We start from the raw sequence: 26,201 nt of genomic DNA, 5'->3' as shown, positions 1-26,201 counted from the left end.
TTTGATCTCTCCTTGCTTCTCATGTGGGCACTTATTGCTATATATTTTCCTCTAGAGACTGCTTTAAATGTGTCCCAGAGATTCTGGTATGTTGTGTCTTCATTCTCGTTGGTTTCAAAGAACATCTTTATCTCTGCCTTCATTTCATTGTTTATCCAGTCAACATTCAAGAGCAAGTTGTTCAGTTTCCATGAAGCTGTGCGGTTCTGAGTTAGTTTTTGCATTCTGAGTTCTAACTTGATTGCACTGTGGTCTGAGAGACTGTTTGTTACGATTTCCGTTCTTTTGCATTTGCTGAGGAGTGATTTACTCCCAATTATGTGGTCAATTTTAGAGTAGGTGTGATGTGGTGCTGAGAAGAATGTATATTCTGTGGATTTGGGGTGGAGAGTTCTGTAAATGTTTATTAGGTTTGCTTGGTCCAGGTCTGAGTTCAAGTCCTGGATATCCCTGTTAATTTTCTGTCTGGTTGATCTGTCTAATGTTGACAATGGGGTGTTAAAGTCTCCCACTATTATTGTGTGGGAGTCTAAGTCTCTTTGTAAGTCATTAAGAACTTGCCTTATGTATCTGGGTGCTCCTGTATTGGGTGCGTATATATTTAGGATCGTTAGCTCTTCTTGTTGCATTGATCCTTTTACCATTATGTAATGTCCCTCTTTGTCTCTTATGATCTTTGTTGCTTTAAAGTCCAATTTATCAGAGATGAGAATTGCAACTCCTGCTTTTTTTTGCTCTCCATTTGCTTGGTAAATCTTCCTCCATCCCTTTATTTTGAGCCTTTGTGTATCCTTGCCTGTGAGATGGGTTTCCTGGATACAGCACACCGATGGGTTTTGGCTTTTTATCCAATTTGCCAGTCTGTGTCTTTTGATTGGGGCATTTAGTCCATTTACATTTAGGGTTAATATTGTTATGTGTGAATTTGATACTGCCATTTTGGTGCTAGCTGGCTGTTTTGCCCTTTAGTTGAGCTGGTACTTGTTGTTCCTTTATATGTGTAGAGCCTCTTTCAGGAGCTCTTGTAGAGCTGGCCTGGTGGTGACGAAGTCTCTAAGTACTTGCATGTTCCCAAAGGATTTTATTTTTCCTTCACTTATGAAGCTTAGTTTGGCTGGATAGGATATTCTGGGTTGAAAGTTCTTTTCTTTAAGGATGTTGAATATTGGCCCCCATTCTCTTCTGGCTTGTAGGGTTTCTGCTGAGAGATCTGCTGTGAGTCTGATGGGCTTCCCTTTATGGGTAACCCGACCTTTCTCTCTGGCTGCCCTTAGTATTTTCTCCTTCATTTCAACCCTGGTGAATCTGACGATTATGTGCCTTGGGGTTGCTCTTCTTGACGAATATCTTTGTGGTGTTCTCTGTATTTCCTGGACTTGAATGTTTGCCTGCCTTGCTAGGTTGGGGAAGTTTTCCTGGATAATATCCTGAAGAGTATTTTCCAGCTTGGATTCATACTCTTCGTCGCATTCGGGTACACCTATCAAACGTAGATTAGGTCTTTTCACATAGTCCCACATTTCTTGGAGACTTTGTTCGTTCCTTTTTACCCTTTTTTCTCCAGTCTTGCCTTCCCGTTTTATTTCATTGAGTTGATCTTCGACCTCTGATATCCTTTCTTCTGCTTGGTCCATTCGGCTGTTGATACTTGTGCATGCTTCACGAAGTTCTCATGTTGCGTTTTTCAGCTCCATCAATTCACTTATATTCCTTTCTATTTTGTCCATTCTTGTTAGCATTTCGTCAAATCTTTTTTCAAGGTTCTTAGTTTCTTGGCATTTGGTTAGAACTTGTTCTTTAAGTTCACAGAAGTTTCTTACTACCCACCTTCTGAAGTCTGATTCTGTCATTTCATCACACTCGTTCTCCCTCCAACTTTGTTCCCTTGCTGGTGAGGAGTTGTGATCCCTTTTAGGAGGAGAGGTGTTCTGGTTTCGGGTGTTTTCATCCTTTTTTCGCTGGTTTCTTCCCATCTTTAAGGATTTATCCACCTGTCAACTTTGTGGTTGTTGGCTTTCAGATTGGGTCTCAAATCTTTCAGATTGACGTTCTGTTTGTTGATGATGAGGTTATTTCTGTTTCTTGGTTTCCTTCTGACAGTCTGGCCCCTCTGCTGTAGGTCTGCTGAGGTTCACTCCAGGCCCTGCTTGCCTGGGGTTCACCTGCAGCAGCTACTGAACAGCAAGGGTTGATACCAGTTTTCTTCTTCTGCTATCTTTGTCCCAGAAGGATACCCGCCTAGTGTCAATCTGATCTCTCTTTTATGAGGTGTCTTTTTGGATATATAGGGGTCAGGGAGCTGCTTGAGGAGACGGTCTCTTCTTTATAGGAGCTCAAACGGTGAGCTGCGAGCTCTGTTGTTGTTCATTCAGAGCTGCCGGGCAGGTACTTTTAGGTCTGCTGTAGCAGTACTCATAAACTGCTTTTTGTTCCCAGGTTCTCTGTCCCAGGGATTTAGGGGTTTATTTATGAGTTTCCGTTATGCTGCCGCCTTCTTTTTTTTTTTTTTTCCCCTTCAGACCTGCCCTGCCCAGCAAGGAGGCAGCCTAGTCACTGTCGGCCTATAGCAGCTTTGCTGAGCTGCTGTGGGCTCCGCCCAGCTGCCCAGTGAACTTCCCTGCAGTCCTGTTTACATGGGTGTAGTTAGAACTGCTTTGGGGATGGTGGCCCGCCTCTGTTGGGGCGGAGTCTCTGCTGTGGCGGGTTGCCTTGGCAACGGCGGGCTGCCTCAGCAATGGCGGGTTGCCTCGGCAACGGCGGGCTGCCTCGGTAATGGCGGACGCCCCTTCCACACAGAGCTGGACCGTCCCGGGTTCAGCTGCGCTTGCTGTGAAAGTCTCAATCCAGAGTTTCTGGTTGCTGTTCTTTTGTGAGGGTGGGGCCAGCCGAGCCTGATCGCCTGGCTCCCTGCCTCAGAGCCTTTTTTAAGTTGGTGTTCCAGTCGCCTGTTGAAGAGGCGCCGGGGTCTGTTTGTTTTCCCCTGCGGCCACTCACTGCGCTGGCTTAAACAGCGGCACTGAGGTTTGTGGCGCTTTTTTTTGTTTTTTTCCCCTGGAATCTACTGTCCTGCTTCTCTGCTCAGTCCCCTTTTTGAACCGGCGTGCGGGCGACTTCCCGTGGCTCCAATCGCCAGCCAAAAGGGCATCCGGACCGGTGTATTTTGTACGGACAAGCGCGGCTCTGGGTCGCCGACAAAGCAGCCGGGCGGGGCAAAGCAGCGGCGCTGGCCGGCACAGCCGCGCTGGCTGAAACAGCCGCCCTGGCGACAGTGGAGCACCTCTTCCCGGGAATTTCCTAGTCTGTGGGCAATAAAAATGCGGTGTCCACTCACCCTCTGCGCTTTCACTGGGAGCTGCAATCCTGAGCTGTTCCTAAACGGCCATCTTGGATCGTCGCTCCTGTTTCAAGATATTTTTCAATTTCCTTCTTAATTTCTTCATTGACCCACTGGTCATTCAAGAGCATATTCTTTAATTTTCATGTGTTTGTATTGTTTCCAAAATTCTTGTTATTGATTTCTAGTTTTATTCCATTGTAGCAGAGAAGAGGCTTCATATTGTTTCAGTTTTTTTTTTTAATGTTTTCAGATTTGTTTTGGGTCCTAACATATGATCTATCCTGTAGAATGATAGATGTGCTGAGAAAAAGAATGTGTATGCTGCTGCCATTGGATGAAATATTCTGTAATACCTATTAGGTCCATTTGTTCTATAGTGCAGATTAAATCTGATGTTTCTTTGTTGATCTACTGGAAAGTGTGTCCAATATGGAAAATGAGGTGTTGAAGTTTCCAGCTGTTATTGTATTGGGGTCTATCTCTGTCTTTAGCTCTAATAATATTTGCTTTGTATATTTGGGTGTTCATGCACGCGCGCGCACACACACACACACACATACATACACACACTTGCCTTATCCTGTTGCTGAATTGACCTTTTTATTATTATATAATGGCTTTCTTTGTCTCTTCCTAGTTTTTGTCTTGAAATATATTTTGTCTGATATAAGTGTAGCTACTCTGGCTCTTTTTTGCTTTCCATTTGCATGGAATATCTTTATTTTCAGTCTGTGTGTATCATTATAGGTGAAGTGTGTCTCTTGTACACAACAGATCATTGGGGCTTGTGTTTTTATTCATTCAGCCACTATATATCTTTTTATTGGAGAGTTTATATTCAGTGTAACTACTAATAAGTAAAGATTTACTTCTGCCATTTTGTTATTTTCTGGTTGTTTTGTGGTCTTCCTTCTTTCTTTCCTTCTTTCCTGTCTTCCTTTTAATGAAGGTGATCTTCTCTGTTGGTTTGATTTAATTTCTTTTTATTTTTTTGTGTATTCATTGTAGGTTTTTTGGTTTGAGGTTACCATGAGACTTACAAGTACTATCTTATAACCCATTATTTTAAGCTAATAACACTGCTTGCATAAACAAGCAAAAATAAAACAACTCCACACTTTAACTTTGTTTCACCGATTTTAACCTTTCGTTGTTTTTGTTTATACCTTATTATTCTGCCTGTGTCTTGAAAAGTTGTGGTTCATCTTTCAGTCTTTCTACTTAAGAGTATTTTATATCTCACAGTTACACAGTATTATAATACTGTATTTTTATGTGTACTTTCTACAACCAGTAAGTTTTGTACTTTCCGATGATTTCTTCTTACTTACTAATGTCCTTCTTATTGAAATGTACTATCTTTAGCATTTCATGCAGGGCATGTCTGGTGTTGATGAAATTTCTCAGCTTTTGTTTATCTAGGAAACTATTTCTCTTTTGTGTTTAAAGGATAATTTCACGAGCTATGTACTATTTTTGGGTAAAAGTTTTTTTTTTTTCCATAAGCATTTTAAATATGTCATACCACTCCATCCTGGCCTGTGTGGTTTCTACTGAATATTTATGCTGCCAGACATATTGGAACTTCATTGTATGTTATTTGTTTCTTTTCTCTTATTGCTTTTAGGATCCTTTATCGTTGACCTTTGTGAGTTTGATTATTAAAAAGCCTTGAGGTAGTTTTCTTTGGGCTACATTTGCTTGGTCTTCTGTAACCTTCTTGTACTGGATACTGATATTTTTCTCTAGGTTTGGGGAGTTTTCTGTTATCCCTTTGAATAAACTTCCTACCCCTATCTCTTTCTTAGAGCCTCCTTGAAGACCATTAACTCTTATAATTGCCCTTTTAAAGCTATTTTCCAAATTTTGTAGATGTGCGTCATTCTTTTCTCTTTTGCCTCCTCTGACTGTATTTTTTTCAATAGCCTGTCTTCAAGCTTACTAATTCTTTCTTCGGCTCGAACAGTTCTGCTATTAAGAAACTCTGATGGGGCTGGGCACTGGTTTACACCTGTAATCCCAGCACTTTGGGAGGCTGAGGCAGGCAGATTGCTTGAGCCCAAGAGTTTGAGACCAGCCTGGGCAACGCCCCATCTCTACAAAAATTAGCCAGGTATACTGGCTTGTGCCTGTCGTCCCAGCTAGTAGGAAAGCTGAGGTAGGAGGATTGCTTGATCCTGGGAGATGGAAGTTGCAGTGAGCTGTGATCATGCCATTGCACCCCTGCCTGAGTAACAGAGTGAGACCCTGTCTCCACAAAAAAACAGACAGACTCAGTATGTCGATTGCGTGTGTGTGTGTGTGTGTGTGTGTGTGTGTGTGTGTGTGTGGTGGAGTCTTGCTCTGTTGCCCAGGCTGGAGTGCAGCGATGTAATTCAAGCAATTCTCCCTGCCTGAGCCTCCTGAGTAGCTGGAATTACAGGCACCTGCCACCATGCCTGGCTAATTTTTGTATTTTTAGTAGAGACATCGTTTCGCCATGTTGGCCAGGCTGGTTTCGAACTCCTGATCTCAGGTGATTCGCCCACCTCAGCCTCCAAAGTGATGGCATTATAGGTGTGAGCCACCACACTTGGCCTGCATTTTTCTACTCTAGAATTTTGTTTGATTCTTTTTGATTATTTTAATCCGTTTAAAAGTTTATCTGATGGAATTCTGAGTTTCTTTTGTGTTATCTTGAATTTATTTTTTTCAAAACAGCTATTTTGAATTCTTTGAAAGGTCACAGATATCTCTTTCTCCGGGATTGGTCCCTGGTACCTTATTTAGTTTGTTTGGTGATGTCATGTTTTCCTGGTTGGTCTTGATACTTATAGATGTTCATTGACATCTGGACTTTGAGTAGTTAGGTATTTATTGTAGTCTTCTCAGTCTGGGCTTGTTTGTACCCATCCTTCTTGGGAAGGCTTTCCAGGTATTCAAAAGGACTTGATGATATGGCTTAGCTGGGTCCTTACCCAAATCTCATCTTGAATTGTAACTGCCATGCTTCCTATGTGTTGTGGGAGAGACCCAGTGGGAGGTAATTGAATCATGGGGCAGGTCTTTACCCATTCTGTTCTTGTGATAGTGAATGAGTCTCATGAGATCAGATGGTTTTATAAAGGGGAGTTTCCCCACACAGGCTCTCTCTTCTTGCCTGCTGCTGTTAATCATGACTTTGCTCCTCTTTGCCTTCCACTATGATTGTGAGGCCTCCCAGCCATGTGGAACTGAGTCCATTAAGCCTCCTGTTCTTTATAAATTACCCAGTCTTGGGTATGTCTTCATCAGCAGCGTGAGAATGGACTAATACACTTGGGTATTGCAATCCATGCCATATCTGCTTTAGCGGACACCCTAAGCCCGGTAACGGTGGATTACTTGCAGACTCTGTGGTTCTTGCAGACTCATAGAGGTATCACCTTAGCGGTCTTCAACAAGATTCAGAAGAATTCTCTGGATTACCCCCCAGGTTCCAGACAGGTCCAGAGATACTATCTTGGAGTCAGAAACCTTAGAAATCTACCTGGTGTTCTATTCTACTGCAGCTGAGCTGGCACTCAAACTACAAGACACAGTCCTTCCCACTCTTCTCTACCCTTTCCACAGGCAGAGGAGCCTTAGCCTGTGGCCATCACCACCACAGGCCCTCAGGGAGTAATGCCAAACTACTGCTAATGTTCAGAGGCCCAAGGGCTCTTTCCTGAGCTTGTCTTGAATGCTGCCAGGCCAGGACTCACCCTTCAGGGCAGTGGACTTCCTTCTGGCCCAGGGCAGGTATCCTCTCCTTTCCTCAAGTATAAGGAGGAAGTCTTTTTTTTGGAGCTACAAGCTATGCTTGGGGGAGGGGTGATGCCAGCACTTCCTTAGCCACCCCAGCTGTTGTCTCAGTAGGTTATATATCCCCCATGCCCACTAGTTCCAAACCCAGCACAGCTAGGCCTTGCCTAGGAGTTGCAGTCCTTGTGGCCTACATTGACTTTCAAGTTTGTTTAGGGCCCCAGAGCACTTTAGTTCAGGGTGGTGTGGCTTGCTGGAACTCAGGTTCCTACTGCTTGGATGGGTGATGCCCCTCTGGTAATGGCTGGTCTGAGTGCTTCCTTTGTGAGTGGGCATCAGCTCAGCTCAGTTTTGCCTTTTTTTTTTTTTTTGAGATGGAGTCGTGCTCTGTCACCTAGTCTGGAGTGCAGTGGCGTGATCTTGGCTTAGTGCAATCTCTGCCTCCTGGGTTCAAATAATTTTCCTGCCTCAGCCTCCCGAGTACCTGAAACTACGGGCACATGCCACCACACCTGGCTAATTTTTTGTATTTTTAGTAGAGATGGGGTTTCACTGTTTTATCCAGGATGGTCTCGATCTCTTGACCTCATGATGCGCCCACCTCAGCCTCCCAAAGTACTGGGATTATAGGCATGAGCCACCGCACCCAGTCTCAGTTTTGCTTTGTACTGTGACAGGATGGCACCGAGTTCAATGTAAAGTCTCACAATTGCTGCAGTGTCCCTCTCCCAAGTACACAGATTTTTCTCTCCGCAGCACACGGCCACTGCTGGGAGATGGGGGAGGGATGGCGTCGGTGATTCAAGACTGTCTTTCCTACGCTCTTCAGTGTCCCTTTCAGTGATATGAAGTTAAAAGCAGCTACTGTGAGTGCTCACCTGTTTCTTGGTTCTTATGAAGGTGTTTTTTTTCTGTAGATAGTTGTTAAATTTGGTGTTCCTGCATGGGGGATGATTGGTGGAACCCTCTTTTTGGCCCTCTTGCTCCTACATATTATCCATTTTTAAGACCTTTTTAATGTGTTATCACATTGTGTTCCACAAAGGTTTGTATGGTTGTGAGTGCACAGTTTCAGTGTTGCCTGGGTATTATTTAGTTGTAATTTGATAGGAGAAATCATTGTCTTTGATTCCTAAAGGAGTTAAACATTTTTTTTTCACTGCCTTAAGAACCATTGTATTTCTTCTTGTATAAAATATAGCACAGGTTTCCAAATAGATACACTGTTTCTCCACAGAATGTGTAAGTTGCTGCTGTCATGTGGTACTTTGTAGTTTAGAAGTACTGCACTTATGTTTCTCACAGCTTCTCTCTGTAGTGGCAGTTCAGGTATTATAGATGAAAAGTAAGGTTCAGAGAGATTAAATAAGTGACAGAACTGAGACTAGAACCTAGGTTCTATGGCTTATGTTTCTTTGTTGAGAGATTTATCAACGTTTACGTCTCAACTTTCTGAAGTTTAGAAACAAATCTCTGGATGATTGTTTTCCTTAACAATGCTAAATGCTTTGTAGATCTTTTAGATATTCGGTTGTAGTTTCTATAGCACACTGATATAAACATTTTTCATCTTTATGGCTATATGGCTATATAGTTTTTCTTCATGATGACCACTTAAAAGCAGTTGAATACTTTCACATCAAACATTTCAAAGTTATGTGTTTTATTAGAATTTTCAGTGGCCAAAAAGTAGCTTCTTTTTTGCTTTGTGTTGTAACTTCATTCAGGATTCAAAGTTTTGATAGTAAAATTTTAATAAGTATTTATTGTTTTCCACAGTGTATAATGAGGAAGTATTTTACTGAACTGTTTTTTAAGTATTTTCCAACTGAAAACCAGAAATATCACTGATGTCTCAATGTAAAATATTTAACTATTTTTTAAAAATTAGGCTAAATGATGTTCAAGGAATGGGCTTAAAGAAAAGAGAACAATGTTGTTTGTTCCAACTAGGAAAATAATTAAAAGGCTCTTACTGGAAATAAAGAGTGTGAAATATTGCAAGAGACAAAGCTTACAAAGAGAGAGGAGTTCTGAATTCAGGGGTAAAACTAATATTTTTATGAATGTTGATATTCCCATTTTTTAATTGATGTGAATAATTTATAGATGCGGTTCTTAAAATATGCCTAAGGTCCTCTGTTGAATTTATTATTTTGCTCTCCCATTTATTCAAGCCCAGGCAGCATTTTATAGTTTTCCCCCTTTGTTTAAGAAAGCTTTCTAGATAACTGCCAAGAATTTCATTTCTTTTTTTCAGAACTTCTCCAACTCTTGTATTGTCTAAAAGCTTTGAGAAATATTAGTGTGTTATAAAATTTAATTAAAGTACAATTTTTAATTTTTGTAGTTGGCTTGGACACCTTTTCTGGCTGCATTCAGTGTTGGTCTACAAGATTGTGACGATACTGAAGTAGCCTCTCTCTGCCTGGAAGGTATAAGATGTGCAATCAGAATTGCATGCATTTTCAGCATTCAGGTAACAGAATTTTGTCTTTGTAGCCAATTTGGAACATTAATTACTTATGCCATTACTATAGTTTAAATTGCAGTAATTTTTTATAGGTGACATTAAAAACTACTTTCAAGTTTATGATGGAATTTAAATGAATCTTAATGTGTAAGCTTTTGAGAAGCTGTGATGGAAGGAGTAGTTCTATACTGATCTGCCTAAAGTGTATCATTCTAACTTTGGTTACAGCTTTTTTTCTCTATTGGAGATTCGCTATATAAAAAGTTTTCAAGACTTTGAATTCCTATGTTAATTTGAACATCTTAAACAATATAAAATATCTTATTGAATCATAGTTTATATGCAAAGATGTATATATTTTATACAATTTTATAACTTAAGCCTAAGAACAGGTTATCTTTAAGACATGTAAGTATTGAATATGTAATTTTCGTGAAAGAAGTTATTTCTAGTAATTTATATGCTTTGAAGAACTTTTCTTTTAAAAAAAGAAAAATTCATTTAACATTTAATTATGAATGCTAATGGCTTACAAAAAGTATAGCTTAACTGTGAAGAAAAAAAATGAGCAAATGTATAAATCAGGTTTTTGCTAATTTATACTGTATTCAAAACAAAAGTACTTAATGAATTATTTTTACTGTGTGAATTCATTGGTTATCACTAAAAATCTCATCTTGATTTGACACCACCACTGCCGTTGGATTTTAGAAATTTGTGTCTTTTCTGCTTCATATATCATCATGAATGAAAATAAAAAACTTCTGTAGAATTATATGTAATTCATGACAAGCAAAACTTACTAAAGTTGAAGGTTCCTGAACTTACAAGTTAAAAAATTACTCAACAAGTAAACAGAGTTTGTTGGTGGGGAATTAGAGGTTAATCAGTCTGCTCTATTTACAACTGTGTAAATATACTTTTCTCTTTTTTATAGCTGGAAAGAGATGCATATGTCCAGGCACTAGCAAGATTTACTTTACTCACAGTGAGTTCCGGTATTACTGAAATGAAACAGAAGAACATTGACACAATAAAAACACTTATCACAGTGGCTCATACAGATGGAAATTACTTAGGAAATTCATGGCATGAGGTATAAGCACTTTCTTTATTTTCAGCTTTGCAATTTGGTTTAAAAATGAGCTAATGCTAAATATTCCATCATTGACATGCCTAAATGTTTGGGGAGAAAATTAGTACATTTCAAATAAGTACATTTAGCTTTTTAAAATAATCTGTAATGTAGCCTGTGTTTAAATCCTAGCTGCATATATTTAAATCCTTTTGAAGATATTTTTAACATGGAATTTAACATTTTTTTCCTTTTTGTAATTAAGATTCTGAAGTGCATCAGTCAGTTGGAGCTGGCACAGCTTATAGGAACTGGAGTGAAACCTCGATACATTTCTGGAACAGTGCGAGGCAGAGAAGGATCTCTTACTGGAACAAAAGATCAGGCTCCTGATGAGTTTGTGGGTTTAGGACTAGGTGAGAATTTTTAAAATTCTTTTTACGAAATAACAAAAATTGTTTTTAACTTTCTCATTATAAGTCACTTATTGTAGTAATGAAATATAATTAGAGAAGATAAAATGCCTTTTGTCTAACCTTATGAGAAAAAGCAAGATGACGAGGGACCTAAATCTTTTTTGCCTGATCTGTTTTGCAACATTAAATGACTCTTAGTCTCAGGCTTCTCCTTGGTTGTTGGAGAAGGGTACAGTGTGTAGAGTTATTACATTACCTGCTTTTAAGCATTCACATTCAGAATTTTTTAAGGCAATAATCAGGCCTAAACAGACTTTCCTGCCAGTATGAACCTCTCCCCATGGCTCCCCATGCATTCAATATGACCAGGAACTTCCACATTTAACCCAATAGAACACATGAAAACATTAGCAAAAATGGGTAGAAAAGAATGAAAAACAATACATTTTTTAGTCATAAATGGAAGGCGTTCCACCACGGAAGAAACAGAGGTTGTTAGACTTTGACCTTAAGTACTTCTGGGTTTGAATTCTTCTGTATTTTTTTTTCTTATTATATGCAACTTTAGTTCTCTGAGATTTAATTTCTGCTTTTGCAAACTAAAAGTAATACCTAATCATAGAATTGTTAGGATATATATGAATGGACTTAGCACAGTGGCTAATATATTTGAAGTTTCCAGATATTCCCTGTCCATCCCTCCCCCACCCCCCACCTCCAGCCAATCTGGAGGCATTACTTAAAGAGGGCAGGAATTTTCTATCTTTTAGTAATTTCTCTGTTGCTGCTAGCAGTAAAAATTTTTAGAAACCCCAAAAGAATTTCAAACGTCATAAGGGATTCATAGGGAAAGAAGTAAAAAGCAGCACCACAATATGGTTTCAAGTTGGACTGCAGAAAACTAGTTCCCAGTGGTAATCAGCTGAAGCAGCTAGCAATGCAGTCTGTCCCTCCATGATAGCATAGATGCTATAGTATTGTAAGGACTGGGAGATGCAGGTGTAGACTTGATACCTTGGTGATCTAGCAGCAAGATTTAGAACTGCCTGAGCACAGTGATTTATATAACTTGGAAGCCCAACTCTACATTAGAACCGTAATTACTCCGGGGGATAACACAAGATGAAAACTATTTTCTGGCAAGGGAAGTAAATATGCAGTGATTGATTCAGTGACTTTGAAAAGGCCTAGAGAATGTGGGAATGCCAAAATAATGACAGGTGTTAATTGCTGGGCCTGACTTTGGCAAGTAGGACTACAGAATTATAAAACATTAGTGCGATATCTTATCTTCTAGAAGTTTTAGTCAAACGAGAAATAATGATAGTTGTTGATAATATTTACTGGTATGTTTGAAAATGAATTAAAAGAAATACACATCAAAACTACATTGAGATCCCATCTCACATCAGTTAGAATGGTGATCATTAAAAAGTCTGGAGACAACAGGTACTGGAGAGGATGTGGAGAAATCGGAATGCTTCTACACTGTTGGTAGGAGTGTAAATTAGTGCAACCATTGTGGAAGACAGTATCACAATTCCTCAAGGATCTAGAAATATCATTTGACCCAGCAATCCCATTACTGGGTATATACCCAAGGATTATAAATCGTTCTGCTGTAAAGACACATACACACATATGTTTATTGCGGCACTGTTTACAATAGCAAAGACTTGGAACCAACACAGATGCCCATCAATGATAGCCTAGATAAAGAAAATGTGGCACATATATACCATGGAATACTATGCAGCCATAAAAAAGAATGAGTTCATGTCCTTTGCAGGGACATGGATGAATCTGGAAACCATCATTCTCAGCAAACTGACCCAAGAACAGAAAACCAAACACCACATGTTCTCACTCATAAGTGGGTGTTGAATAATGAGAACACATGGACACAGGGAGGGGAACATCACACACTGGGGTCTGTTGGGGAGTAGAGGGGCTAGAGGAGTGATAGCAGGGGTTCGAGAGGTTCGAGAGGGATAACATTAGGAGAAATACCTAATGTAGGTGACGGGAGAATGGAGGCAGCAAACCACCACGACATGTGTATACCTGTGTAACAATCCTGCAAGATCTGCACAGGTACCCCAGAACTTAAAGTATAATAAAATAAAAAAGTAATTTGTGTACTGTGCTACTTAGATTGCAAGGATGTGAGATGAACTGTCTTCTCCTTTCAGAAAAAGGGAATTTACAGAAAGATACACATATTGAGGCATAGAAATGAAAAACAGTTCAGGCATCCAGGCCACTCTCAAGACCAGTAACACTTACTTTATGCTTTATTTAGCTTTTCCCTCTGTTACCTACTTCTCTTTTTAGTCTACACCATTCTCTACTCACTCCTGACTCATCAGGCTCCATTTTTGAGTCTACATCCTAGAAGGACCTAGTCTGTTGACTTGGCCCATGTTGGGCAGAGCACTCCCATTGGGCTGTCGTGGTGGTTAGCAGCCAACCCATGTGGCAAATGGCTACACTTATCCCCTGTGCCTACCTAGGTTAGACAGCAGATCGTTTTCTTGAGCAGAATATTTTCATCAGAATTTAAGCTAGAAGAAGATGTGGTACAGTGAAGCCAGTTTAGTCTGCATATACAGTGTATGTATGTATGTGTGTGTATATATATATATATTTTTTGTTGTTTTAAACTAACATCCTCTTTTATTTTTTATTTTTATTTTTATTTTTTTAGAGATGGAATCTCACTCTGTCACCCAGGCTGGAGTTTGGCGGTGCAATCTCAGCTCACTACAGCCTCTGCCTCCTGGGTTCAAGCCATTCTCTTGCCTCAGCCTCCTGAGTAGCTGGGATTACAGGTGCACACCACCATGCCCTGCTAATTTTTGTATATATATATATATTTTTTTTTTAATAGAGACAGGGTTTCACCATGTTGGCCAGGTTGGTCTCAAACTCCTGACCTCAGGTGATCCGCCCATCTTGGCCTCCCAAAGTGCTGGGATTACAGGTGTGAGCCACTGCACCCAGCCATATCCTCTTTTATTAATGGTATCTCTGTGCTGAATATTCCATGTAACTAAGTTGACCACATTGAGTATATATTTATCAACTTTCTGACTGATAGGAAAAAAAAGTCTGTACTTTCACATTTTGGAAACATGAAACTTTGTAATTAAGAATATATAGTATATAATTAGATTTGAATTGTATGCTTTTTTTTTTTTTTTTTAAAGACAAGGTCTGGCTCTGTTGTTAAGGCTGGAGTGCAGTGGCATAGTCATAGCTCACTGTAGTCTTGAACTCTTGGGTGCAACTTTTTTATTTTATTTTATTTTTTTAAATTAAAGTAAAGTAAAAGCCTGTCCCAGGCTTTCACTGTGTTGCCCAGGCTGGTTACAAACTCCTGGCCTGAGGTGATCTTCTCACCTCGGCCTCCCAAAATGCTAGGATTGCAGGCATGAGCCATTGCACCTGGACTACATGCTGGTCTTTCAAGGGATATGTTAACATTTAAAAATTCAATGGCTTTGTCACATAAATGTTTAGAGAGTATTCACAACACATACTTTAAAAAATCTTATTTACCTTAAATATGCCCCCTCTATTGGAATTGCATTTCTTTCTGCTTCCTTTTCTGCATTACCACCCTTCTAGATTCAGGTTGAATTAATATTTCATAATATGTGAAACCTTTCTATGAGCTGACACCCCTCTTCTCTTGTGTGCTTTTGAGTAAATTTGTTTGACAAAACTGGAACTCTTAACTTATTAAGGGATTTCACATATTTGTGAAATGCGTTCTTTGGATTCCTAGACATTTTATATATTCTTTGATTTTAAAAAAATACTGTTATTAATGATTCCAAATTTAAATATAAAGGACATATTTTGACGTGTGTGTGTATGCGTATATGTGTGTGTGTGTGTGTGTGTGTGTGTGTGTGTGTGTGTGTGTATTTTGCCCCCTCCCCCACACAGAAGATGATATATTTCCTCTGTGGAAATGATATCTTGTTGATACACAAAGAAAGTTATCTAATGATTGGCATTGTTTTTTCTCATAGGTTTTTCTTTGTAAAATTCCTGTAACATGCTGTGCACCTCAAGTGTATCTTGACACTATTTTTCTACCACTCCAATACTGTCATTTCAGGCTTCCATTCTTGTTCACTAATATTATAGAAGTAAACTTTTATCTCTCTGATTTCAATATTTATTCTTATTTCAATATGTTCTCCAGATACTACCATTGTTACCTTTTGGAAAATAGATTGGATCATATCAATCTTATAAAAGATCTAATGTGTTCCTGTTTTTGAAAGTAGTACATTAAACATAAGGGTCAAGGCTCTTCACATTCTAGTCTTATCTTTCCAGCTTTATCTCCTACTACTGTTCTTTTCCCTTCTCAGTATCTGCCAAATCCTTCAAGTATGTGAAAACATGATGTATACTTGTATGTTTCCATTACTTTATAGAGCTGCCCCCCCCCATCCCATCTCAGTTGCTTTTCTTTCTCCTTCCTTTTCTACATAGTTATTCTTCTAGGTTCAGGTTGAATTAATATTTCATCATATGTGAAGCCTTTCTGTGAGCTCACACCCTATTCTTGTCCCTATCAAAATTAGTTCTATTTGGCAAACTTTTATTCTGTGTAATTAGTTCATTTCAGCCATGAGGTAATCATTATATTGCACTGAAGTTCATCATAAACTTATCTGTCTCTCCTCGTGTAAATTATTAACTCCGTGAGGACAGGGATTACATCTTTTTCACATCATTCAGTTCCTATACTAGAATCTGAGTTCAGCAGGTTTAAATGATAACATTTGTTATGTTTGCATTCAGAAGGGCATTTATTGAGTGTTTGGTCACTTGGGGCAAGTGTCTGTAGAGCACCTGCTTTGGACTTAATTTTGAGTAAGGTAGGAAAGTACAAAAATGTGTATTACCTGATTCCAAACCTTAGGAAACTTTTTATGTGATTGTGAAGGCAGCATTAACACACCTGAAATAATTTATATGAAACTATATGAAAGTAATCCTGATTTGAGTAGTACTTAGCTAAGCAAATGCTTAGTTCAAAGGCAGATGAGAACAATGGAAAGGAACCTTTCATTGAGAACCCAAATTGAGTTTTGGTAGGTAAGTTTTAGATCGTTTCCCACATTTGGGAAAGTGCCTTAAATGCTAGGCTAAAGAGTTTATATTTTATCCTGCAAGTAACAGTAAGCAAAATGAAGGAGAAGATTTAGGAAATAATCTGGCAGGGGGATGAAAGAGAGATTGAAGAGGGAAATAATTAATAGCGGGAAAGTCAATCAGGAAATGGTTTCAGTAATCTACGACTGAGATTATGAGGACCAGAACTAGATAGGAATGGAAGTGAACAGATGAAATGAAAAACAGATCAAAAGAAAAATTTAGTGACTAGTTGAATATTGATAGTGGAAGAGGGGAAGGATACCAAAGGTGATTCTAAAGTTAAGAATTTGGAAAAAAAAAAAAAAAAAAAAAAAAAGAATTTGAAAACTGGGAATATTGTTTTTCTCCTCTCCAATACATGGAACCAGTTTTAAGCGAAAAGATAAAGTATTCTTTTGAATAAAAGGACATTAGAAAATATAGGTAGAATTTTCAACCAACCTTAGAGATGAAACGAGAAGGCAAGTCTAAATATTTGGAGTTGAATTCATCTTCAGAAGGTATCGCTGGAACTGGGATTAGTGCTGCTTTTTTTAAAACATTAAGGGAAATTATATCTAATATCTTTAATTTTGTAATCTAAATTCACAGTGCCTCTACTTTGTGTGATCTTTGCAAACACAGTTTGTGACTTCTAACCATGTGTTGTATACCATTAGTAAAGTTCATTTGCACATTTTACCTTAATAAATGTCACTGGTGCCAGAAGAATTGTTCACCTAAAGCATTCTTTTATTAGGAAAGCAATGGATTTCAGAAATGTGTTTTAGAACTGTTAAATGTATTCTTCTACTGAATTATTTTCAAACTGAAATGACTCTCTTTTATGTACGGTAGTTGGAGGAAATGTGGACTGGAAACAGATAGCAAGTATTCAGGAATCCATTGGAGAAACCAGTTCTCAGAGTGTTGTTGTTGCTGTAGATAGGTAAGGTATTCATTTTATTCCCTATTCAGATGATTACCATTTCAGTTCTGTAGCATTTAGGTATTTGCTTATTGGTAAAAAGAAAAAAAATTGCCAAAATCATTTTCCTAAAGTAATATAAGATTATATTGTGATATGCTGTGATTTAAATTATGAAGTACCTATAATTTTGCTTTTTGGATCATAGAATATAAGATGATAAACAGTATGAAAATTTAAGTTACAATAGGTATTAGTGGGCATTAAGGAAATGGTAACCTTGATAAATAACACAAATGTTTTATTTTCTTGTAGAAAACTTATTTCCCTTATTATTTCTACTTAAAAATGTTCTGTAGTTTATTTTTCTGGATCCACAATAAAGACTGCATTATGGATGAAATGAAAAGTTTTGTTGGCAATTCTCATTATAAACTTCTTTGGAAAGGACTTCTGAATTTATATATATATACATTACCAGATATTCCCCATTTTTAGTTTGTTTTCTAACAGAAAACCCGTAGTATGCTTTATTTACTACAGAATATTTCCAATTTTAAAATGCCTAGCATGTAGAACAGTTATCTCCTGTGGTTCTTTTAAATATTAGCTTTTTCTAGATAAATGCCCCCAAAATTGAAAAAGCATTTTACAACACTGTTTTTTTTCTCCCACTTGTGTTGGAAACTTTCAAAAACATAATTTGTACAAATCTTTCCTTGAGGGCCTGGAAACTCATGCTGATCCATTATTTTACTTTGCTTTAGATAAAACTTTTTTCTTTAAGTACAGGTAGAATTAGAATGTTCAATGGCTACTGACCCTGGAAGTACTCAATGGAACTTTTTCCTTGAATTCTTAATGTCCACTTGCTGCCCTTTTTTTTTTTTTTTTAAAGAGGAGGGGAGACATTTACCTACTTTTTTATGAAGATTGAACAAAGATTATTTCATACCTACTATATAACAAACATGAAGGCTTGCCACAGATGAGGCACTGCAAAATGCTTTACATTTAATCTTTTCTGTAGCTTCATGAGATGGGTACTCTTGTCCTTAGTTTACAAATGAGGAAACTGAGACAGAAAGAGATTAAATAACTTGCTTGTAATAAGCGTGCATGCTCAACCTCTTCACCTTTCGGCCTACATGTACTACTGCAGAGCCATGTAATAGTTCTTTTGCTACCTGTCTAGCTTTCTTCTAAATGATTTTCTTGCCTTCCAGAAAAATCATCTTCATTGTCATTTTGAGAATCTCTTCAGGCATTATAAGAATCTATTCAGGCATGATTCAACATGTTATCTACTGTTTCTGCTTTTATAATATTTTATATGACCACATCCAGTTCTAATTTATCTTCCTATCCACTGTTTGTTATAGAAGAACATGTTACTCATTTGAACAAATTACATGCCTCTTTGTTTTAATAATTTATGCTATTTCAGAGGAGTCTTAGCCTAAATTTTGTTAGTATTTTGTCATCACAAACTCGTCATTGCCAGATACTTCTACAAACAAATACAGTGTTGAATTTTATATAAAACATCAGTATTGCAAGTTTTAGCTTATAGTGAAAACACCAAAAGTTATATGTTTGCTCTCTTATAATGTTGTATTATTACTAGGTGGCATATTTCACTTTCCCATTAAGGTTTTCCTGAATATCTGAGTTTATTTTTATATCGTTATGTTCAAACTTTGGTCCATAACCCAACTCTGTGAGATAATCCTGGTAGTAAAGACATAGTGAAAATAGTGTCAGGCATCATCCTGCAGAGTTCTGTACTTATCCAGCAGTCATTTAGGCCTATCGTTCTGTCCTGTCCTTAGTCCTATTGTTCTGCATAATCTGTTATTATAAGTATAGGAACTAAATAAGAAAAAAAATAATTTTTGTATGTTTAATTCTTTATAGTTTCTGGTTTATTAACCAACAGAGAAAAAAATAAGATTTTATTACAGACTTTAAGGTGATAAAATTTTCTAATTATCTACTTTTAGGAATCTTGTATTACTAGAATGTAAGAGAAGAATATTGGGCACTTCAATCTGGGGATAACTGATCCTCTAGCATTTGCTAGGATAGAATTTTCTGTGCATTGTTAAACTAGACCAACTTCATAATGAATATTTCTGAGCTATGCAGGGGATAGACTTGTCCATGAATGGTTTATTTCTAACAGCTAAAAAACAGTTTTTTAGCATCACAGTTTTTCTTTTGATTGTTTTTTATACATACCAGATCTAGCTATAAACTGGCTCACCTCACACTTTGGAATATTGTCACCTATCAGAAAACATGTACAGCTCATCCCAACTTCATTTGCTTATAAATACTTTTCAGTTAGGCCTAAGAAATAAATGTTACCTCTGATATATTCACTGTGAAAAAAAACCTTTTACAGGTATAATAATGTAGGCTGCTTATGTATTGCATACAGTTTAAAAGTTGATTTGATCCAAAATCTGCAGAAGTTTTGCTAGCCTTTTTTTGTTTTTGCATCTGTATTATAATGTGATGAAGCAGTAATCTTACCAATATTTTTCCCTACTAATGTTTTTTTAAAAGTACATGTCTTTTAATATTAGTAAACAAGGTTATCATGCTTTGTCTGTCCTTTGCTTTTTATATGGAAAATATAGAATTCATTCCATGGGCTGATTTTGTGTAACACAGCTCTTTTCTCTTGCCTTAGTATATTAAGGCTTGACTTTAAATGCCCACACAGACTTCTGTGCTCTACCATATGGTTTATCGTTAGTAGAGCATTACTAGAAATAGAGTGACCGCCTCAGAGACTATGGAAGTGAATAGGAATTGGAATGCCCTTTCCCAGAGTGCATGATCCCCCGACCTTCCATCATCACGCCAGTTCACAGAACCCATCTTACTGCTGATGATAGTTCTTTCTCCTGTTGCCTTTGTTCTCCATTATTCCAACACCTTTGGAATCTATTGCTTCCTTTCCCTGTGGTTCCATCTCTGCTTTTGTTCTTTCGTTACCCCTCTACTGTTTGTCATTTGCTTTCCTCTCAGTTAAAAACTCTTTTTTGTTGTTGTTGTTTTTGTTTGTGTGTCTTTTCTTGTTCTCCTATACTATTTACTTTTAACTCTATTCATGGTATGGCTTGCTTACAGCCATTGCCTTCCATGAGAATACCTCTAGTTTAAGAAATCAGCTGACCAAATTGATATAGTCTAGCAGTTTTTATTTGTGTTAATGTCAGAGTTCTGTAGACTTTGTGTATCTTTAATTTCTGGCTCCAGTCTAATCACTGGATTAAACGGGGCCATATTACTTTTGATTTTCCCCACCCCACCCCAGATTGTGTTTTCTGCCAGATTTTGGAATTACTGCTTCATTTGGCTGACAAGAATAATATTGAAAATCTGAAAACATTTCTTTAGGAGGAACTCAGATCCTGAGTCATCATGTTACCAGTTTCTAAACCTTTTCCTGTATTGTTTTTCACTCATTGCCAGGACATGTAGACAGACATGCAAAGACACCAGGGTTAAATAATCAAGATATACTCAGAACATTTAGATTGTGACAGTAGGAAAAAATGAGAATATATTTAAAGGGTTAAATATAACTTTGCTCAGGTAAGTGTGAGGCAGTATAGAAAAGTGGTCCTATGCAACAATTTTGCATGTTCTTCACATGTACCCCAAAACCTAAAATGCAATAAAATAAATAAATGGGAAAAAAAAAAAAAAAAAAGGTGGTTAATAGGATAGACTCTGTAGTCACCCTGTCCTGGTTTGAATCTTGGCTCTAGCACTTACAAGTTCCGTGACTTTGAGGAAGTTATTAAATATATTTGTGCCTCAATTTCTGTGTTTATAAAATTGAGGTTTTAATAGTACATGCTTTATAAGGTATTTGTGATTATCAAATGAGTGGATATTTATATTACACTAGAAAAGAACTCACCTCGTGATTGGTAGCTATTGCTGTTATTACAATGACTTCTGTGTTTAAAATTTGGCCTGCTGCTGCCTTTAAAATTTCCTTTTTATCATGCAAATCATATTTTGTGCATTCTAAGTTGAGGAATGTCATCCTTCTTGAAAGTGATGTCAAACTCTTGGTTACAAACCCAGAATATGGGTTAAAATACAGACTTTAAAAAAGGAGGACTAATGTGTTTATGCCGAAATATTTTATGAAACTTTGAAACAAGAAAGAGCTCAGCAAAGAAGAATGGGCAAACCTGGGGAGTGTTAGCTTAACTCCAAACATTTGAATGCCTTAAGGAAAGTGTTTGGCCAGTTCTGGGGTAAACTGAGACTATTTGCAAGGTTATATTAAATCACTTTTGGTATAAATGAACTTTCTAATCAAATACTTTACTGGTAAAAATAAGTAGAGTTGTTCATTTTAAAAACTTGTTTAATGCTAGTCAATCAGGAAAGAATCTGTAGTGTGCCAATTATTTGTTTTACAAATTAATATTTTTCTTATTCCTAGAATTTCATAAGATACCTATCTGGGATTTGTAAATCTAATAAAATTACAGCAATATATACTTACTGCAGTAATAATACTGAATGCAAACTGATTCATGTGGAGTAGAGGTGGACGGGAGGGAGAAACATCCAGACTACACTTGTTACTAAACGAAATGATGAAAAATACTCGTTTGAGTACTCAATGTTTTGTTCCTTTAAAACATAAAAATAGCTAGTGCCCCATGCCACTTACTTTTCAATTGAAATAAGAGCAATAATTTATAAATTTTTAAAATAATGTTTTATTTTCCCTAGAATATTCACAGGATCTACAAGGCTAGATGGTAATGCTATTGGTAAGTCTGTGCATTTATTCTACTTCTAAACTCACTTTGGGCTAAAATAACTTTACCATTGAGCTAAAAAAATATAAATATATTTGTATTACAGTGGATTTTGTCCGTTGGCTTTGTGCTGTGTCTATGGATGAATTACTTTCCACGACACACCCAAGAATGTTTAGTCTACAAAAAATAGTAGAAATATCATATTACAACATGGGAAGAATAAGATTGCAGTGGTCTCGAATTTGGGAAGTTATTGGAGATCATTTTAATAAGGTATTTGAATAACTGTGGTGTTCGTTTACATTTGTAGTATATTTTTTGTTTAGAATTTCCTTGTAATCGAATTGAGCCTTTTTTCCTTCCAAACAATTATTTACTACTTTATAATCATTCATTTTAGAAAACCTTGTGAATGGTGTTTTTCTTTTTAGAAATGATTGCTCTGGGTTTTAAGAATTTGATTTACAAGCCTGTTTTTGAGAAATACTGTAGCATGTTTAATGCTTAATTGAAAATCTTAGAATTTGCCTGTCTATGCTGTTGTATACATTTTCTAAGACAAAAAAATAAAGAATTGTGGATTTTTACTGCTGATACTAATTAGCATCTTTTATTTCTGTTGCCCTTGCAGGTTGGGTGTAATCCTAATGAAGATGTAGCGATTTTTGCAGTAGACTCCTTGAGGCAGTTGTCAATGAAATTCTTAGAGAAAGGGGAACTTGCTAATTTCAGATTCCAGAAGGATTTCTTAAGACCTTTTGAACATATAATGAAACGGAACAGGTACTATATTTGTTGAATTGCTTAATGGTAGGAAGATCTTGTTGTTTTCCAGAGGAGGGAGAAAAACAGAAGAAAGGCAGAAGAAACTGTTTGCATATCCAAGCAATTTTTTCATTAATATTTTTAGGTCTCCAACAATTCGAGATATGGTTGTACGGTGTATAGCACAGATGGTTAATTCTCAAGCTGCTAACATTCGATCTGGATGGAAGAACATTTTCTCTGTATTTCATCTAGCTGCATCTGATCAAGATGAAAGCATAGTGGAACTTGCATTCCAAACAACAGGGCATATTGTCAGTGAGTATTCTCTTAGCTATGTTCGTGTAAAAAAGAAAAAAACCTTAATGTGTTCAGAAGATGCTTCAAGTAACAATAAGATTATGGCCTTTAAGTTTACAAAGTTTTGTCTACAGAACCAGCGAATAAAGTTTATTATTATTATAGTTAACATTAATTATTTACCACATGGCAAATACTGTAGGTACTTTTCTGGTAATTTCCTTTATCTTCACAATTAAGCATCTTTATTATCTCTTTTTTCAAAATAGATTAGGAAACTCAGCCCCAGAAAGGTTAAGCAGCTTATGTAAGGTCACAGAATTAGTGATAGAGCTGGTCTTCAGACCCATGAGTACTAAAGCAAAGCCTTTATTTTTGACCAGTACATTGCACAGCCTTCTTCAAGGTATCCCCTTAACTTTAAGGGGGACTGACTGAAACATTAAGTTTATAAGCCTATATGACAGTGATGACCATCAACATCAAGAATCACAGCATCATCATAGCTATCATTTATTGCGTGCTTGCTTAAGTATTGGACACTAAGTACTTCGCTTACATTATTTTGTGTAGTGCTTACAGCTGTCCTGTGTATATTATGACTATTTCCATTTTATAGATCAAGAAACCAAGATACAGAGAGGTTAAGTAATTTTGTATATTCATTCAACCAAAGTTAAATCAGTATCTACTGGGTACCAGTTACTGTTTTAGGTGCTGTGCTTATACTGTAAACAAAACAGACAAGTTTTGATAGTCTCACCACTCAAGGCAGTCAGGTAGGTGGTAAAGACAGACTTGAACTTCGTATCTATTGGAGGTCAGAGCCTTTAACAACCTTTAAGGAAGTGCATTACATCTAGAGGTTGGTGTATTTTTGGTACAGCTAAGAATAATTGAAAAATTATAGTAAGATTGTTATATTTTTCTCTATTTCAGCCCTTGTATTTGAAAAACACTTTCCAGCAACCATTGATTCTTTCCAGGATGCAGTGAAGTGTCTGTCTGAATTTGCGTGCAATGCAGCTTTCCCAGACACAAGTATGGAAGCAATTCGACTTATTCGCCATTGTGCAAAATATGTGTCTGATAGACCTCAGGTATAGCGTCATTTAGTAAACAAAATTTTGCAGAATATTTCTTTCCAGTCTAAAATCTAAGTTTGTGTGGAAATTGAGGGTATATGAAGCAAATAATCTGAGCAGCCTGATTCTGAGGAACCATTATTGAAAGTGTCAGGTATTTTTCTGAGTGTTTTCCATTAACTTATTAACTTTTTAAATCTTCTAACGACTTTATGTGATAGACAATGTTATAACCCTGTACAGATAAAGAAACTGAGGCACAGAGATGTTTAAAAATGTGCCCATAGTTTCAGGGCTAGTAGAGATAGGGTTTGAGCCCCCAGCCTGTGTTTCTAACCAGTCCCTACAGTGCTTCTTGTCTGTCTGTGCTGTGTAATACTGAAGCTGACTGACTATGGAGGAGAATAGGCTTAACTCTGAGGTGAAAGGTTGAATTGAAAATATAGCCGCCATATTTAACTTGTATATTTGAATCAGTCTTTGCAAATATCATAAGAGAAAGTGATGTAGCATAGATTTGGTAGTAAGATTTTATTCCAAGCTGGACACGGTGGCTCATGCCTGTAATCCCAGCACTTTGGGAAGCTGAGGTGGGCAGATCATAAGGTCAAGAGATCAAGACCATCCTGGCCAACATGGTGAAATCCGGCTCTACTAAAAATGTAAAAAATCCGGCTCTACTAAAAATGTAAAAATTATCTAGACATGGTGGCGTGCGCCTGTAGTCCCAGCTACTCGGGAGGCTGAGGCAGGAGAACCGCTTGAACCTGGGAGGTGGAGGTTGCAGTGAGCCGAGATTGCACCGCCCTACTCCAGCGTGGCAACAGAGTGAGACTCTGTCTCAAAAAAATAAAAAAAGATTTTATTTCATACTGACATGGACCGATCAGGTGCTTGGTACTTTTTAGATAACGCCAACTCATTTCACCTTCATACTTCCCCAGTGTGGTTAATGTGACTGTGTGGTATCATAATCATTTAAGTGACAAAAATGGAAACCTGAATTAACCTGGCAAATAATGCAGAAAGCTGGTGACAGTTGAAGGTGAAGCTAACTTTTGGATTCTAATCCAGAGCTCTTTGTTGGTGTTATATTTTGCTTGCTTCCGTGGCACATATACTAAAATTGTAGGCAGTTATGGTGTCTATTTTATATAAATTATTGTTTATTAAATTGCTCACTGGTGATTTATAAAGCATTTCAATTATTTTTTGAGAAGCTAATATGCTGAATGTATAGGTGTTATGTTTTGCCTTACCCTACCTTTTTTCTTGAAGGCTTTCAAGGAATACACAAGCGATGATATGAATGTGGCACCTGAAGACAGGGTGTGGGTGAGAGGATGGTTCCCAATTCTCTTTGAGTTATCCTGTATCATCAATAGATGCAAATTAGATGTAAGAACCAGGTAACAATCTATATTTGTAATTAAAATTTTGGATTTATTTTGACTTTAATCAAATTAACTCTTGTTTATAAATACAATCTCACAGTTAAACATCATAAAGTCAAGTGTTTTGTCAAATACATTAATATTAGATAGGTATATTTTTAAATATTTTAAAATGTTAAATAGTGCAAAATAAAAGTGGAAATACTACATTATTTTTAAAATTTTTGATTATAGCCTCCGTTTGATTTTAGCATGTAAGTTAATTTAATGCTTTAAACATTCTGTTTTTTTCATATATTTGTTTCCAGTCATAAATTGAAGTTAGTGGCAAAATTTATTTCCTGATGAATGAGAGAAGAATTTTTAAATGCACATCCTTGGGGGGTTTTAGGTAAAGAACGATTTCTTTTTGAAACCTGGTCAGTAACATAGTTTGGAATAATACAGAGCTATTCAAATAGAACTCTTTAAAAAGTATATTGCCAATAAAAGACTAATATGAACATTTAGTCAGTCTGTAAAGGAACTATATGGATGTTACGTAACTGGCCAAGTGCTCAATCAATGTACTGTTTTTAGGTCACAGCTCACATGAATCCTATGGTAGTATTTTGTACCCTTTACTTTGCCACACTAAAATGGCCACCTTGTGTGTCCTGATATCTGTCAACGTTTAAACCCTTCGTGAGTTCAATTTTATG

At 37.1% G+C, this 26,201-nt stretch overlaps 1 protein-coding gene across 2 annotated transcripts in view; it reads left to right on the top strand.

Moving 5' to 3' along the window:
- The window catches only part of ARFGEF1 (ADP ribosylation factor guanine nucleotide exchange factor 1), a 151,507-nt gene that overhangs the window by 94,965 nt on the left and 30,341 nt on the right, over nt 1-26,201 (top strand). For both annotated transcript variants that reach the window (XM_032296263.1, XM_032296264.1), the window contains exons 20-29: nt 9,450-9,578; nt 10,510-10,668; nt 10,913-11,063; nt 17,082-17,172; nt 21,925-21,965; nt 22,060-22,229; nt 22,588-22,739; nt 22,867-23,039; nt 23,961-24,121; nt 25,385-25,515. In XM_032296263.1, coding sequence (XP_032152154.1) covers nt 9,450-9,578; nt 10,510-10,668; nt 10,913-11,063; nt 17,082-17,172; nt 21,925-21,965; nt 22,060-22,229; nt 22,588-22,739; nt 22,867-23,039; nt 23,961-24,121; nt 25,385-25,515 — 1,358 coding nt within the window. The remainder of the gene's footprint in view (nt 1-9,449; nt 9,579-10,509; nt 10,669-10,912; nt 11,064-17,081; nt 17,173-21,924; nt 21,966-22,059; nt 22,230-22,587; nt 22,740-22,866; nt 23,040-23,960; nt 24,122-25,384; nt 25,516-26,201) is intronic.

The sequence above is a fragment of the Sapajus apella genome, unplaced genomic scaffold, assembly GCF_009761245.1.
Source record: "Sapajus apella isolate SASKATOON/1434 unplaced genomic scaffold, GSC_monkey_1.0 scaffold35, whole genome shotgun sequence".
In the NCBI taxonomy this organism is placed as follows: Eukaryota; Metazoa; Chordata; class Mammalia; order Primates; family Cebidae; genus Sapajus; species Sapajus apella.
The sequence above is the reverse complement of the archived record's forward strand: the minus strand, read 5'-3'. Positions and strand labels throughout refer to the sequence as shown.